The sequence below is a fragment of the Orbicella franksi genome, chromosome 11 (genome assembly GCF_964199315.1).
Source record: "Orbicella franksi chromosome 11, jaOrbFran1.1, whole genome shotgun sequence".
Taxonomy (NCBI): Eukaryota; Metazoa; Cnidaria; class Anthozoa; order Scleractinia; family Merulinidae; genus Orbicella; species Orbicella franksi.
This window is the reverse complement of record NC_138155.1, coordinates 10168862-10185692: the sequence shown is the minus strand read 5'-3', so window position 1 is coordinate 10185692 and position 16831 is coordinate 10168862. Positions and strand designations below refer to the sequence as shown.

Below are 16831 nucleotides of genomic sequence, written 5' to 3'. Positions count from 1 at the left end.
AAACTAATTTGTGACATAAAATCTGCCTGATCGTGTTCTTTACTTCTTGTCTCACCTCTTTGATCTTCCAAAAATAAAAAAATTGGGTTTAAAGACGAGTTTCAACAAACAAGAGTTGTTGTAAATGCCCAAATTGCATGAAGAAATGGGGAGGATCCGTTTTTTGTAACTATCGCTAAAACTATACTGTACGGCAGATAACATACTACTAAGGTCAACAGGATGCACACTGCAGTAGATACGGTCTTTCGGTACTGTTGCATGTTCTGTGCCGTTTCTCCATTTGGTTGTTCTTGGTGAACCTGATCTTGTATTGCAGCTTGATGATGTCGAAGAGAGAAGACGATTTTCGAATAACAACAGAGCGAGACCAAAAGGCATAGTGAATTTAAAGCATAACCGTACATTTTTAAAATAGCGAAATTCTTAATCATAATCAGAGTAAAGGCAGCGCTGGCAATCCAGAAGGAGAGAACTAAAGCTCGAACTCGCTTTAAAGTTACGACGTGTCTATATCTCAATCCCAACAACAGAGCGAGGAGTCTGTCCACACTTATTGCACTCATTGTTAGCATGGACACTGCAGTTAGAATTGTAAAAGTGAGGGCAGCAATGCTTGCGGAGAACACACAAAGATCAATCAAGTTATCTTCTGCTATTCCAATCAACGTAAAATAGACAGCGAGGACTGGTTGGGAAATAATTCCAACCAAAAGATCGGTGACTGCGAGGCAGCTGCACAGTAGTTTTGATGGCGGATGGAGGGAGGATTCCTTGTGCAACGCAACTAGGATTACAGTGTTTCCCAGGATAGCGGTGATGGAGAGAAAATAGTTAAATGCAGCAAAGAAAAGCAGATGCTTTCCAGATAAATGGACAGAGCAAAGCAAAACCTGAATGGTTTTGTTAGGATTCTCCATTGCCAGTAGAACTCCGTGCCCTCTGAGAATCAAAAGTCATCTACACCTTTGACTAAATATATTAGCTAATTGTAATTAATAGTAAAGTAAAGAAAAGTGAGACTCGCCGTAGATTGACGCATGCCAAAAAAGAAACCATTCAAGTTAATGATGAGCCCCGATGGTTTAAGGATGTAATAGACAGCTTCCTTTACTGCGTGGGGTAAAGTGTTCCCACGCACCAAGTTTTTACAGCTACCACTACGATGAAAGAAAACTGGATATATATATGGAGAAGCCTACTTCGGACGGAATTGTGTTTAAACCAGAAACTAAGCTTTGAAAGTCTACAAAAGGTATCTATACAAGAGGCGAAGCATGAAGTAAGAGAAGGTTAATTCAAAATGTAATTACATTTTACTCGTCTTAAGCTAACATTAAGTCTGGGAAATAAATTCGTTCAAAAGTGGTTTTATTGATTCTCTAATTTGAAGTCTGCTAAGTGGTCATTTTTAATTGATATATCATGACAGCTTCTCAGTCGCTTATTACAAGTAAGAAATAATAAAAAAATAATAATAATAAAATAAAGATATTTTGCCCAGGGAAGTAATATTTACGGTTACAGCCACGATTAATTGATATCGTAAATGATTGTTTTTTAAATAGAAGCGTGACTCCGATTCTTACAAAAAAAAAAAAAAAAAAAAAAAAAAAAAGCCATTCGCTGTCTGTTTTGATTAAGCTCTAAACAGTTCAGTTATTTTCAAATGCTTAGTTGGGGATATTCTTTTATTAACAGACAAAGCAATAAATTTTGAACAGGCCAAATTAAGGGAAAAAAACCGAGACACTGCTTGGTAAAACAGCCACATGAAAACAGTCAAGAAATGGTTGGACATTGTAAATTAACTGAAAACGCGCGTTCATTTAGGAAAAAAAAAATTTGAGGAGTTCAACTTTGTCAGTTTTCTTTGTTCGATTGATGGCACAAGAAATAATGCATTATATCATGCTTGATATCTTCAAGGATCATTTAACAGCGCAATCTTTTTTTATACGAACATTGTTTTTTTTTCGGCCGTGGATGAATATTCTTAGATTATAGCGTATGAAATTTCTATTTTTGAATGTATCTGGGTGTCTGGATTGTGCAAAAGTAATTTTAGAGCCAGCCTACAGGTATTAAAGCCTGAGATGACGCACATGACTTCTTGTAGAATTGTTGTTAGCATCGAACATACGGCTGGTGCTTTTTTTGTTGTTTTTTGAATAGTTTCACCGTTTAGAGAAAGGAAGAATTTTATAGGTCTTTATTAGTTAAAAACATATCATTGTATTGTATAAAATTTGTAAATGCAATAAATTTAAAAATTGATTCTTAAAATATTCTTAAAATTTCGCAATAACGAGTCTCAATATTCGTATAAGACATATTCTTGTAAAAAAGAGCGTAACTGTTTTAATTTGTTTTACTATCAAAGGAACTCTACACTCTTGGGATCATTTCGAAATAGACGGATTCGGCTAACGTTTTTAATTCCTTTTTCCCACACAGTTCAGATTTTGTGTATGTTCAAAGCTTAGTTTCTGGTTTAAAACTACAACACAATTACGTCCAGGGGTGGAAATTTAATTAGCAAGGTCATTTAAGTAGGCTTCTCCATGTATATATGGTGGTTCATTTGGGAGGTTACAATTGTGTAATTTGTCACACGCAACTGATTGCATGTGAATATGTAGAAAAAGAACAATAGGCCACGTTCGATATATCAATATTCTAACGTGACTCCGAGGCTTTCAGGTTAAAATTTCTAATTTCTTAAGCTTCTTTTGTCTCTCAATTCCCAAAAGAGACTTGGATACAAGCAAAACAACACCAAATAAAGAAGTTTGTCCTGAGGGCCTCGGAGCCATCTTGGAATATTGACATATCCACCGTGGCCTATTGTAACCTTCCATTGCATTATTCTACTTTTTGAGAGTTTTTTTTTTTTTTTTAATATATATAAATGTTTTTAAGTGGCTATGGGATTAAGATATACTGATACCAAAGCTTCGTTGTACTTCAATGTTTTGGTCATTTAAAACAAAACAAAGGGAAATTTGTAAAACTTGGTTGTCAAGATATAGTTGCCATGGAAACATCAAGATGTTAATTAGACCAATGATACGTTCTATCGATGTTTCCCAGGTGAAGTTTAGGAAAAGCCGTCAAATTTGGAGTTCATTGTTTAATTCTTTTACAGTTACCTGCGAGCCTGCGAAGTTGGTGAGGACCTTAAAGGCTTCCTACCTTCCAGTCTTAACAGGGGTAAGATATTGGTAAGAAACAACTTTTTTCAAAAAAAGTTGTTACATGACGGTATAGACTGATCGATCGAAGTGTTCTTTTATCTTAACAATGGCAAAATTATTGTTACGCTGGTCTTAATCGCATATTAGTCGTCATTTGGCTGAGAAAATTTCTCTCGCCTGTACCATAAACATAATTTTCACATTTAAATTATTTGGAATATGAAAAAGGACTCGTAACGTAAGTGTCTCTCCACATTCGAAATAGCACTAAATATTAATAAAAAAGGTCAAAACACATCTCAAGCGCAACCACAAAACACGTACCTGGAGATAAAATATGTCGCTTTTACTACTTCTAAATCGGATAGACTACATTTAAATCAGATTAAAGCTTTGGTTTGGGTAAAAAATTGTTTTGCATTTCTCAAGGATGATTTTTCTTTAAGAGATGTACGCATCTCTTTCCTTGTCAATTCTGGATTCTCTTAAGTAGCCGGTTAAATAGAAACATTACAATAACCTGAGACTGACTAGGAAACTTTCGGGTTTCTTCAGTATCCCAACTTTGAATAAGTGTACATTTTTCTGTTCTTCTATTTATTATATGCTTTAGTAAAACTGTAAATGTAAAATAAATAAACAAAGGTGTTGTTGTTAAAGACTTTCTGTCGACCGACATGTATTGCGCGCGTCCCGGCACCCGGGGTTTCGTGGTCCACGAAACCTACAAGTTGTTGTTGTCGATGGTTTCGCTCTCCAATCCTTTATAATCCAAAGCATCCGTCTGGATTATTCGACATTTATTGCCTTTAACGACAAGATTCATCATCGCCCTTAACATTGAGAAGAGCATTTGGTAGAAAATTGTTTGTTTGTGACATATTCGAGAAGCTGAACAACGGCCGGTACGATGTGCTTTGCGAAGAACCTCGGTGGAAGGTTTAGACCACACAGACTCTTCAAGAGAATTATCTGAGAAAATATGTCCAGAATCGGTGGAGGAACAGTTACGATGTACTCGGGTACAAGAAATCAAAATTGCTCCCATCTGCTGTAGTGAGGCTAGTGACAGTGAATTGATTTTATTTTTTTTTCGTATTTCAGCCCTCTGCAAAGACTATCGCATCGCCTGTCACATCGCCTGTCCAGTTTTAGCTTAACTATGGTAAGAATTCTTGAAATTATATTGATGAAACTAGATTCTTTCTCCGCTGTGTTTTCTTGCAAAATGAGCAAACTGAAAACTTTTTACTATCCGTACGTGACCGGTTATCGATAAAAAACACTATAAGGATTCTAAAGCGCGGAATGAAATCGCCAAAGAAAAAAAGAAATTGTATTTATTACTCTTATTCTGCATCACGTCTAAGGCAGTACTCTAAGCGAAGAAAAAAGCTGTACAATCTGTATATATACGCTTGTGAAAGCAAATAAAAAAGCAAATTTATTTTATGAAGTTGTTTCAGTTCTCGGCATAGCACAAAGTGGGAGGAACTTTGTAGCTGACATTTGTCACCCCTCGACGCGAGGTCAGAATTTCAAAATACGAAAGTTCTAAGCTAAAAGGCATCAAAAGCGAACATATTACATCTGTTTTTACCAGTATATTAAATTTGAGGTCGCCAAAATGCCCAAAATCCTTTCGATTTCTCTAGCGCTTTCTTCAGCGACAGAATCAAAACGAAAACAAACGCTCGCAAAGCATTCGGTCGATAGAGAGTTTTTAAAAGGTCACTTCATTTGACAAGCAAAGAATCTGCCTGATGGTGTTCTTTACTTGTTGTTTGATATGCGTCATCCTCCAGCAATAAAGGATCGGGTTTAAAGACGCATTTAAATAAACGAGAGTTGCAGTTAATTCCCAAATGATATCAAGAAGCGGAGACGATCCATGAGTAGTAAAGATAACTAGGACTATACTGTAGGGCAGAAAACAAGCTAGTAATGCCATAAGTACCCATATCGCAGTAGTCACTGTCTTTCTGTATCTTGCTATGTTCAAGGGGGCCTCTCCACTCTCCGGTTGTCCTTGGTGTTGGTGAATTTGAGTATGGTGGTGGCGAAGTGTGAAGAAAATCTTCGAATACGAAAATGTTAAGACAGAAATGCAAAGTAAGATTATTGTGTAATGATAACTTTTTGCAATAGTGAGGTTCCAAAACGACATCAATGCAAAAGTTATGCTGGGTATCCAGTAGAAGATAACAATTGCTCTAACCCGTCTTGAAGTTACTACTTGTCTGTATCTCAACCCCAAAATCAGAGCGAGTAGTCTATCAACACTAATCGCAGACAGTGTTAGCAAAGAAACTGCAGATAATATTGTAAAACTGACTGTCGAAAGGGCTGCGAAATAAAAACAAAGATCAGTCAATCGGTGTTCCGTTGTTAGGAAAGCGAGGTGTAAAGCAGAGCTTGGCTCTGAAATAAGGCCGACCAGAAGATCAGTGATTGCAAGGCAGCGGTACAAGAGTTTTGATGGTGGACGTAGAGATGTCTCTTTGTATAACGCAACTAAGATCAAAGTATTTCCTAGAAATGCGGTAACGGAGAAGAGGCTGTTTAAAGCAGACAGAAAAATCCAATGTTTTCCTGATAAACGGTCTGTACAAAACAGGGCTCGAATGGTCTTGCTGTAGTCTTCCTTGTCGGTAGAGTTTTCCATTGCAAACTGCGATCTGTTTTTTTTTTTTTTTTTTGAAGCAGCTGTCTTAAGAAGGCATCCGATACTCAAATCTAGGATTTAAGTCGAAAAGATGCTGTAAACTTTAAGAAACAGTACCTTCGGTTTAACTCTCAGACACTACAAAAGCTATTACTGATAGTCAATTTCTGTAGAATCGTCGTTCCTTTGTGATGAACGTAATACTGATCTAATCGCTCTATATCTGTTAAAGGAAGCTTAAAACCATGGCGTAATATTATTTTAGTTAATGTCGTCAGTTTTGGATGTTTGACACACTTGTTATTGATGTTTAATTGTTTGACCACAGTTTGATGTATATATTCATTTGGATTTACATATTCATGCTTAATTAAGTCAAACGAGCTAAACATCTGTCAGTGAGGCGATTTTCCTTATGGCGAGTCCTCTGTAGACCCTGAATTTCAATCTGCCAACTTTGCTGCATGAAAGTTTTCTGCTTGAAGTCAATGACAACGTTGTTAAGATTCGATATTTCGGATTTGTCTGTTAGATTCAGATCAGAACTAGTTGAAATCGATTTAGTTTTTTTCGATGGTAGTAAACTGAAGTGAACGCCGGTGAAACTTGCAGTTGCATAAAGTTATCTTCGTTTAAGTTTTGCTGAATTCTGTCTTCGCCGCTACTATTTGGCGTCACACGATAACACCGTTAGACTCGCAGGCTGAGCACAACTGAAATAATTTGTGCTCTCCTTAGTGCTCCGGGACGCCGTTAACACAACTGACCTCCACACCTGCCTGGCAAGTTTAGCTAAGTTTAACAGTTGTTAATGTCGAGGCTCCTACACTATGCAACAAACGATTGAATTTTGAAGACCTAGTCTTTTGAGAGATAAAGAAGAAATTATTTTTAGACATGGTGATACAGTATATGATGATATAAACTTGCAAAAAGTTGCCTATTATCTTAGGACTCGCAAAATTATAGTGATGCTAAATTCGAGGCATATCAGTTATTATTTAGCTGACAGTATTTTTCCTCCTTGTACCGTAAACAAGGTTTTTCGTATTTAAGGCGCTTAGAATTTGAAAACGGAGATCGTCTTTCTCTAGTTCGCACCTTAAAATTAAAGATTAATTCAGGAAAAGGGAAACACCAATGCCAGGCAATTGCAAAAACAAGTTACTTCAACACAGAGTATTTATTTTTAATACTACTGGCCATTCAAATATTTAACAGGCTGAGCAAAATATCGTTATTTGCCGTTAGCGATCGGATCAATTATTTGCGATCAATAATCTGCGAGACAGTGACAACCATTCGATCACCAAGTTTGTTTTCATATGTAAATCACTCTCTGACAGCTAAGGGAAGCAATCTTCCGTTTCTCACACAAGAGCGTGGTTAAAACGTTGCGTGAGCGGAATAATTTTGCAGCAAAACAAGCAGACCATTATTTGTAGGCAGTTATTTGCAAGTCAGGTGGTGGATCCTTGGCTAATAAGAAGGAAGAAAAAAACCACCATCGAATGATAATAAGTTTTGTCTGCACTCTTTGAAGGAAAATGTTATATGTTCCTGATCGTCTTAAAATTAAAGCTTTTCGTTGCTGCATAAAAAAAAAAGTGAACAACGACGTAAAGAAGTGAAATAACGAGACTTTCATAGTTCTAAACAAAGAAACTAACTGCAAAGTAAGTAATTTGTTTTGTGTTTTATTTAAACCTATTCTGCCTAAGAGTGTGACGTGATCGTGGTGTTTCATTACATCTCGTTTCGCTTCTCTCACCTTTCAACAAACATAGGCACGCAAGGCGTGCAAGAGTTATTTTTTTGTGAACTATAAGTTTCGGAGATAGCAGCATTCATGGAACTGTTTACAGTAATGATTTTGTTGATTTGACAAGTTTTTTGGTTGCGATGTACAGCGAGAAAGAAACTGGGAGTTTATGATGTACATACAATGTTACATCGGTAATGGTAAGATAACTAAATAGTAAGCCATAAAATGTTTGACTGAAGAAACTACAGTAATCTGACAAGTCTCCAGATTAATGTAGATACCATCTTATTTTCTAATAGGCAATTTTATTCGTTCTTTGATACGACCCACACTGTGATTGGTCGGACACTCGCACATGCATTACTCCCTCACTCACCGATCACGTAGCCCTTCCCCCCGGCGGGGGGACTCCCTTATATGGGCTATATAGGTCTGTGCGGCCCCGAAGGGTATGGTTTTTCAGCCGTTTTGGTCATAAATAGGGTATCGATTTTAGCTGATTTTGGCCATCTTGGTCATAAATAGGGTATGGTTTTTGCACTCTAGCCTTGATATGGGTATGCTTTAAGAAGAAGCCCTTTTTTCATCATTATCGAAAAGAAAATCAACAAAAGCCTTTCACAAATTTATATGCTTACGGTAATTTAACATTGGTTTGAACTAGGGAGCTAATTATAACGCAGGTCTGAAACAGGGTTTTGATTTGAGGGTCAGGTCGTAAATAGGGTTTCGTATTTTTTGGTCAGGTCATAAATAGGGTAAGGAATATCGCAGATTTTGGTCATAAATAGGGTGAGGGTTTTGGAAAGCGGGCTACACACCCCCGACCAATTTTTCTGGGAGTACCCCCTCGGGAGCCCTTCCAGCCCCCAAGAGGAATTTTTGCTCAAAAATATTCAAGTAAGAGAACTTTTCGCATTTTATACGAGTCGTAAGTTCACCCTTTTTACACAACACTACTTCACCGAAAATTGAAAGAGAGAGAAAAAAAACCTCTCTGGCACGTTGAAAGTCTGATTTAATTAAATTCCACTTTAACTTGGTGCCACACAGTCTTCAAAGAACAGTTGAACAGTTTTCATACTTTTTACCTTTAAAAAATATCGGACTGAAAAGAATGTCATAAAATGCCCATCAAATAAAAATATTAAACTGCTACTGCAGAGACGTAAAAACCGTCCAGAAATGAAAGCTTCTTTTTTGTTTAATATCCTGGGAACAATAGCCGATAACTTGTAAGCTCTAATTGAATTTACTCCCATAAGAAAAACAAAAGTGTCGAGTTACCATTTGCAACTAAAAATAGCAAACGTCTCGTGGGAACAAGTGTTGACGATTCGTCAGCTCTAATTGAATTTACTACCTTGTGAAAAACAAGAGTGTCAAATTACCCATTGTAACTAAAAAATAACAGTATCTCGTTATATTTGCATGCAATAAGAACAAAGCAATCGTTACCTGCACTTACTATTAAAAACGTTAGAACTGCTTCAAATCTAAGGGCCCGTTTACATGGAAAGAGGGTGCCTCGGGGGGATAGGGGCACCCCACCTAGTAGGGTTGAAGATACCGCGGTTCTACATGCAATCTAGGGGCACCCTCCCCGCTAGGGCCAAGAGCTAATTTGAAGGGGTGGTCGCTAAGTTTACTAAACAGACAAAATGGCGGATCGCAGACAAATTTCGGCGGCAAACGCAATTCTTGTCACTCTCTCATCTTTGGCCGCTGCTTTTCAGTTGTGTGGATTGATTTTAACATATTTAATTCTTGAAAAACGTCGTCTTCTATGCATTTTCGCACCGCAGCATACAAAGAAGCAAGATCTGCTTCAAAATCAATTCCTTTGAAGTCACAATTTGTCTTATAATCGTTTATGTACTGCAGAAGATCTTCCACTTTATCGTCCGTCCATGCAAACTTCTTAACCTTCTTGCTTACTGCCTGCTTTTGCATTTTTTTACGTTTCTTGGTCGAAGCTTCATTTGAACACGTGTTAGTCTTCGCGGCTTCTTCTTCTTCACAGGCGAACGCTTGCTCTCCATCTCCGTCTTTGCCGCTTTCCAGTTGGTCGTTGAATTCTAACTGCTCCTCGTTTTGATCTTCCTCCTCGTATTCTAAGCTTTTCTGCAGCTGATAGCGGCGAAATAATTCACCTTTAGAAATGTTATTCGTAGCCATGTTGAATTCTTACTGAAATTTCGCGCCTTTTACTTGGTGGTCAGCGGCCTTATCATAACAAGACATAGCCCTAGCCCCCCCGAGCCAGCCCTACCGTTTCGTTCTACATGGGCTTATGTCAACAAAAGTCAACCCTAGCCCCTAGGGGCACCCTACCTTCATGTAGAACGAACCGTATAAAACAAAAGAGAAGGGAAACCCTACTACATAGGGTGCCCCTATCCCCCCGAGGCACCCTCCTCCATGTAAACGGCCCCTAAATAGTCTCGTCTCCTCTAAAACATGTCCTAAGAACTAGAACCGACGATTCGTGACCTCTAATTGAATTAACTCCTTGTGAAAAACAAAAGTATCAAGTTACCCTTTGTAATTAAAAATAAAAATATCTCGTGCCATTTGCCTACTACTAGCTCATGAACTGCTTCAAAACTCAAGACTCATCTCGTTCATAACTAGCCACCATTACACTGAAAACTATGCACTCTAAAACAACCCAATGTACGTATGTAACTGTCACACTCCCCTCCAAACCGGACTAAAAATCGCAAACCGGCAACATAAACGTCACTCTTTATTTTTCAATTACCAAAGTCCTTGTGTTTATACATACCTTGTGTTTCTCACGTACCATTTACCTTTACAACAAGAAATTTGATTGGCTGTTCATAGTAGATCCAATCTGATAGGTGTGACATACATACATCTCTCACTCACTCACTCACTCACTCTATAGGTAATCAAATGATTTTGAGTACAATTTGGAATAAATAAGCAAGAGAAAATTTTTCAAAGAATAAAAAAATTGCTCACCCCGTCGGGCGAGTACAATTTGTAGTCTTTGAAAACTGAATAAAGTTTATTTACTCAAAATTGCAGGACAAAAATCATTGAATACATTCCAACTTGTAATAATATACATGTAATTTATGTTCAACCTTCCGCAGTTAATTTGAACTTTTTGCACTCAATTTCAACTTTCTACACTGTTTGAGATTAATTGACGTACCCTCGGCCTATCAGCATGATGATTTTTTTTTCATTAAATCAGTATTGTATTTGTATTGTATTGTACATGAATGTTATTAGGAAGATAAAAAGCTACCAAGGTCCAAAGCCCCCTATTTCACAGCAGGCAGTTACTTGTTCACGATAACATACCCATTTACTAAAAATAATCTTACTATATCATTTTGGCAGCCTCACCTCAAGCCCAAGACACCGATGATGTCATTCTTCTATGTTTACAATATGACGTGTCCGACATCGTCAACCCCCTGGGCTTACACCTTTTTGCAGAATCCTCAAACGGTAAATGTAAGGACAAGCTCTTTTCAACGTAACTGGTAAGTTGGATGGAACAATACTAAAAAAAAAAAATACCCACAAGCATTGATTTAAAAAAAAAAAAGTTGTGACCACTTCTGGCTCATCCTCGGCGTAAAAACCTCAACTGACGTCAGTCGGTAAAATTTAGCAAGGGAATGGTATAATGCGTGCAAAAAGCACCCTCAATTTTAGCTTTAAGTGGTTCTAACTTAAGGCTGGCTTTCACTAGCGACGGGGTCGTAGCCGGAGTCATAATCAGAAGCGTAGCGCGATGATACGATCCAGTGAAAATCAAACCGACGGAGTTAGAAGCAGAAAACAAATTCTGCTTATGAATTTATCGCTTATGATCCAGTGAAAACTAAATTGTCGGAATCGGAAACAGAAGCGTAAGAATAAACCAATCAAAATTTTCGATTCCAAGCCCTGTGGTTGGTTGGTTCTTCTGCTTCTGCTTCTGACCTACTTTTTTAAGTTTACTTTGCGGCGCACTTTGATCAGTTTGATGTGACACACGACCCTCTGATGGAGCTACTGACTAATACAGGTTATAAGAAACGATATCGTTGAAATTGCCAAGCGATAATTACGTGCAATATCGGTTTGACATTCAATGACAGGAGATACATTTTCCTGGGATCCCATATCTCTTATGACACAAGAGTGCAAGTGATACAAGTACTAGTTATCTAAACACAACCCACTTTCGTCAGCTAAGCATAATTAGATTTTTTGGTCTAGATATCACCTTTATACATATCCTCTAATTAATCAAATTGTGTATTCTTTGGCCTTAAACTTAACTAAACCAAGGCCCAGGCCACAGAACTAATCAATTTTCAAAAATTTTTCTATGCACACAGCCCCTTTGGTTAACACGGACACCACCATTTCCGTATCCCTTTTTGCCTTTCTACATTAGTGCGTTTTGCCTTGAAGGCGTATACTTTTGTAAGTGTTTTTGTTTCTATACGCTAAATCGTGCTCTCGGCGTTATCTATAAGGTGTCATTTTCAGCACTCATTTGCAAAGCTTCGATTTCAGTTAGCCTCCATTTGGATGTGTAATCGAAATACTCTGTATTCTATCACGAAAATGGATTAGCTTTTTTCTACCTTTTCGATGTAGACAACAGGCTATTTAATTGTGTAGTTAATCAAACGAGAACATATCATTGTGGAAGGTTCCCACTGTGAAACGCATCTCGTTGAATAAATTAATTCGCCAGACATAACACCTGTCTAACAATTACCTTTACCGCTTGCCTAACGTCTTTGATCTTCCAGCAATAAAGAAGCGGGTTTAAAGACGAACTTAAGAAAACAAGAATTCCTGCTAATCCCCAAAAGATTGTAATACGTGAAAAGGGCCCATTAATAGTGTATAGTACTGTAACTATTAAATGGGGTATATAGCATATAACTAATGATATCAGGACCCAAACCGCAATAGATACCGTTTTCCTATATCGTTTCAGGTTCAGTGATGCACCTTCATTCGATTGCCTTCGGTGAACGTGTTCTTGTACTTCGGCTACATGATGGCGAAGGGTCAAGAATATTTTCGAGTAGCAAAGAGCTGACACCAGAAGGCAAAGTGATTGTAAAGTGTACCCGTAGATTTTTGCCGCATCGTACTCCCAAAACAGTATCAGCGCATAAGCAATGCTGGGAATCCAAACGCAGATAGCTATTGCTTTGACGCGCCTTAAAGTCACAACTTGCCTGTATCTCAAACCTAACATCAGAGCGAGAAGTCTGTCCACACTTATTGCCGTCAGTATTTCCAGCGACACAGTTGTCAGAACTGTAAAACTGGCTGCACCAACACCTGCAGAGTATACACAGAGGTCCATCCATCGGCCCGACTCTACATGCACATTCCACATCATAAAATGCACAGCACCGGCTGCCCCCACAATAAGACCGACAAGAAGATCAGTGACTGCGAGGCAACTGTACAGAAGTTTGGAAGGCGGATAAAGAGAAGACACTTTTCGTAGCACAAGTGGTATCAAGGCATTTCCTGACACTGTAGCAATTGAGAGGACAATGTAGATGACCCAAAAGAAAAGTGTTAGCTTTTCAGATAAGTTATAAGAGCAAAGCAAAAACTGTATCCTTTCCCAATTTGCGTCCATGGTCGCTGTGTAAATCTCTTTGAAATTTTCCAACAGTGGCGTGCTGACAAATGAGATGACCTTTGACCTTGATGAAAAGTTAGTTGCCTTTAAGTGCTTAAGTAAAGAAAATGGGCTTGTCAATCAAATGACGCCGGAAAGGCAACAAGCATGGACGTTGCAAGTGGCTTCAGTAAAACTCCGACTAACAGTTTACGACCGGTAGAATCGTTTGGAGCTTGCATTGGAGACCTAAAAATAGGTTTGAACAGATTGAAGAGAGAGTTCATAGCAGCATCGGGGTAAACGTTAGCTACACAGATTTACGAGGATCTTAATGTAAAAATTTTGTTGAGCTCCTTCGATTAACACTACAGTAATAAATTCAGAATTGAAGGCCACCCAAGCTGCCAATTTTCAAGCTAGATGTCTTGATATTTAACATTAAGAAATAAAAAGCAAAACTGGACATGGAAATTTATGTCATCTATAGGAGCCGGAGTTAATCATTTTACACTAGTGATTACCCAGAAGCAAGAACGTGACGTATTCATTAAGTTTTAAGATGATAGTTTAAACAAACCTTTGAAAATTTTTCATAATTTCATCTTGATAATTCAAACAAAAGCAGCATTTAAGATAAATGGATACACAGAACGTTTATAAACGTAGTTTCTGTGATTAGTTACTTCCTTTACGAAAATTTCTGCTTTATTTGAATCGTTTTTTTTTTTTTACCTTTTGGAATCCAAACAAACACGAAAAGCGACAAAAATCCTTAAACAGAGTATATCCTATCCTTCAATTTCTGTCAAAGTCCACTGACCAGCCGCTTGGAGTATTGGACTAAGCATTTATATTCACTGCACGCACATCAAATAATATTGGTAAAACAAAATGCAAATACTCTGAGGAAACTACTCTACTTAACTACAACTGAGGAAAACATCACCAGCCAAGACACCATATCGACTGTACGTGACAATTTCCTTTCAAGCATGCATGTCAAATACCACTCCTATATAGATGCATGGGATTTTCTACGTTTGGTTTTTTATTTATTTATTTATTTTTTTCAAGTCAAGACCAATATCATCATTAGGTATACAGAAAGAATGGTTGAAATTGTTAGTCGTTCATCTTGATTTCATTTGTTTTTGCCTCACACAACCTCACCAAAACAGCGGACTGAGCATGTATAACGCATTAACTAACCCAAATAAAATAGCCCAAAATGTCTGAGTGAACGATTTGGATAACGATAAATGTCCTGGGAAGACGAGCCGCTGGCGAGTGCTCTGCAGCTCTTTTGTCGAAAACATACAACCTTGTTTCCAATGTCTTTATCAAACTGAAGATGGAAGCGATTTTCAACGCCAGTTAGTCAGCTATATTCACAAGAGACAATTTTGGAAGACTTAAGACCCTTTAACCTAAAAACTGTGAAAGTTAAAGCCACCAAATTAACAAAACATGATGCAAACATAAACTCTACTAACAGAAGATAATTTAGTGTCATCATATCGCAAAGTGACGTCACTACTCTGTCATTCATTTGCTTTTTTGCCAAACCTTATCTAATCATTATTTTCATTACAGTCTATATAAATACTCAACGACAAAACGTTAAGGTCGACGTGTTTGCGAAGTCATGATGTCCTTTACACTACGGTTGCCATTAGCAAAAAAACCCAAAAAACGACATTATTGATATTCAATAATATACTGACATGTGCATACCAGGATTTTCCCAAAAGCACTTTCAACAGTTAAGTTAGTGTGTGATAAAATAAATTGACCGACGAATGAAAAACACTTTGATGTATTTGCTTCAAAATAACACCAAAATATGCGTTGAAGAGATATAATATACGTTTTTGAACCATGGACATTTAGTCGATTTTCACGCACAAATTCAACGATGAAGGGAGTGAACCGAAGAAAATGTCGCGTTACTATTTAACGGATTACGATATTCTGTAAATTTATGTTCTCCATTATTTTAACCAGGATGTAAAATTATAAACTGTGAACGCAGAACCAAAGTTTGGAAGATACCAGCAAGTAAATTCATTTATAGCTGTGGAAATTTATCCAGTTTAGGAAATCTGTGTTTTATAGAATTCGAGCTTATCCTCCTATTTCGAGTTTTTCCACTGATCGTTTCCTTGGAAATATCAACACCTTAATAAACAGATTGACTATAGTTTTTGTATCATAGAACTGTATTTTTTGTATCATAGTGGTGAATTGTGTCGACATTCAGTTCCACGGTAATCATAATCTTTTAACTAAAATATTAAAATAAATACTTTTCATTTTAAAAGTGATATTTTCTCATTCATTATATTTCATGATTTTCTGAGAAATCAGTTTAACCTGTACAGTAATTAATGGCATTTTGAGGATGGATAAAGTCTCACTTGGAGACATTTTCATGTACGCTAATACGTGTAGCATTGAACAATCAGAGCATGACTTACCTGTCGTCTCCCTTTGATGACTAATAATCTGTGGTAAAGCAGTCTCCCACTTTAACACTTATATATTTTAATTAACGTATTTTAATGTAGTAGGATATACGAACCCACAAGCTTTGTAGCCTTGATTCTTATCGTATTGAAATAAAGGTTTTATGTTTTAATATAACTTTTTGTTATGATCGACGAGTTAAATTTTAAATCAAGTGTAACGCGAGAGGGGGAAATGTAACGGACGTTTGAATCCTACCTACCGGTCCCTTAATGCAAACTGAAAGCATTTAAACTTAGTTGAGTGATTCAAACGGAAAAACTTGAGTAACATATTGCCACTAAATCCATTTCAAACGGTGCATCGCAATCATGTCAATAAAGAAACAACTGTTCTCTGATGTTACAAGCAAACTTCTTGGTTGAGAACATCGACTGCAAGCAGTCTATTGAGGACATCAAGATCAACAATGTTTAGCTGCTCTCGTGGAGTCTAGGACCCTCTAGAAGAACGATCTTGTCGATGGGGCGTTCCAGGACGGCGCGGCGGACTTGGTTTTTAGCCTGACTCTCCTCACAAGGGCGACCGTCTTGTTTAGTTTTACTTCCAGGATACGACTAAGGCGCCACGAGTTTTCTACCACGAGCACAATGTCTCTAGTTTCAAAGTAACATCTTTATCTTTGCAGTGATTGCCTTCTCACTTATAGCAATTTAACTCCCAGATACTGACTTTTAAAAACAAACCCCAACCGAATGCAATAAAACTAAGCATAAGCTCACAAATACGCATTGCGGATCTATTTTTTAATTAACTTGCGGCGCACTTCTTTGATCAGTTTGATGTGACACACGACCCTCTGATGGAGTTACTGACTAATACAGGTTACAGGAAATGATGTTGCCAAAATTGCCAAGGGATAATTGCGTGCGATATCCGTTTGACATTCAATAGCAGGTGATACATTTCGATTGGATCCAATGTCACTAGTGACACAAGACTAAGTAATACAAGTACTAGTTATCTAAATACAACCCTCTTTCGTCAGCTAATATCTAAGTGGTGTCATATTTAGCACCTATTCGTAAAGCTCCGATTTGAGTTAGCCT

At 37.5% G+C, this 16831-nt stretch overlaps 2 protein-coding genes across 2 annotated transcripts in view; both read right to left on the bottom strand.

Annotated features, from left to right (window-relative positions):
- Positions 1-16831, bottom strand: part of LOC145502422 (histamine H2 receptor-like) — a 33141-nt gene that overhangs the window by 14140 nt on the left and 2170 nt on the right. The window lies entirely within an intron of this gene.
- Positions 10733-13271, bottom strand: LOC145503276 (histamine H2 receptor-like). Its single transcript, XM_081482771.1, has one exon. It carries the CDS (start codon positions 13269-13271, stop codon positions 12348-12350), a length of 924 nt encoding a protein of 307 aa, XP_081338897.1. The 3' UTR covers positions 10733-12347.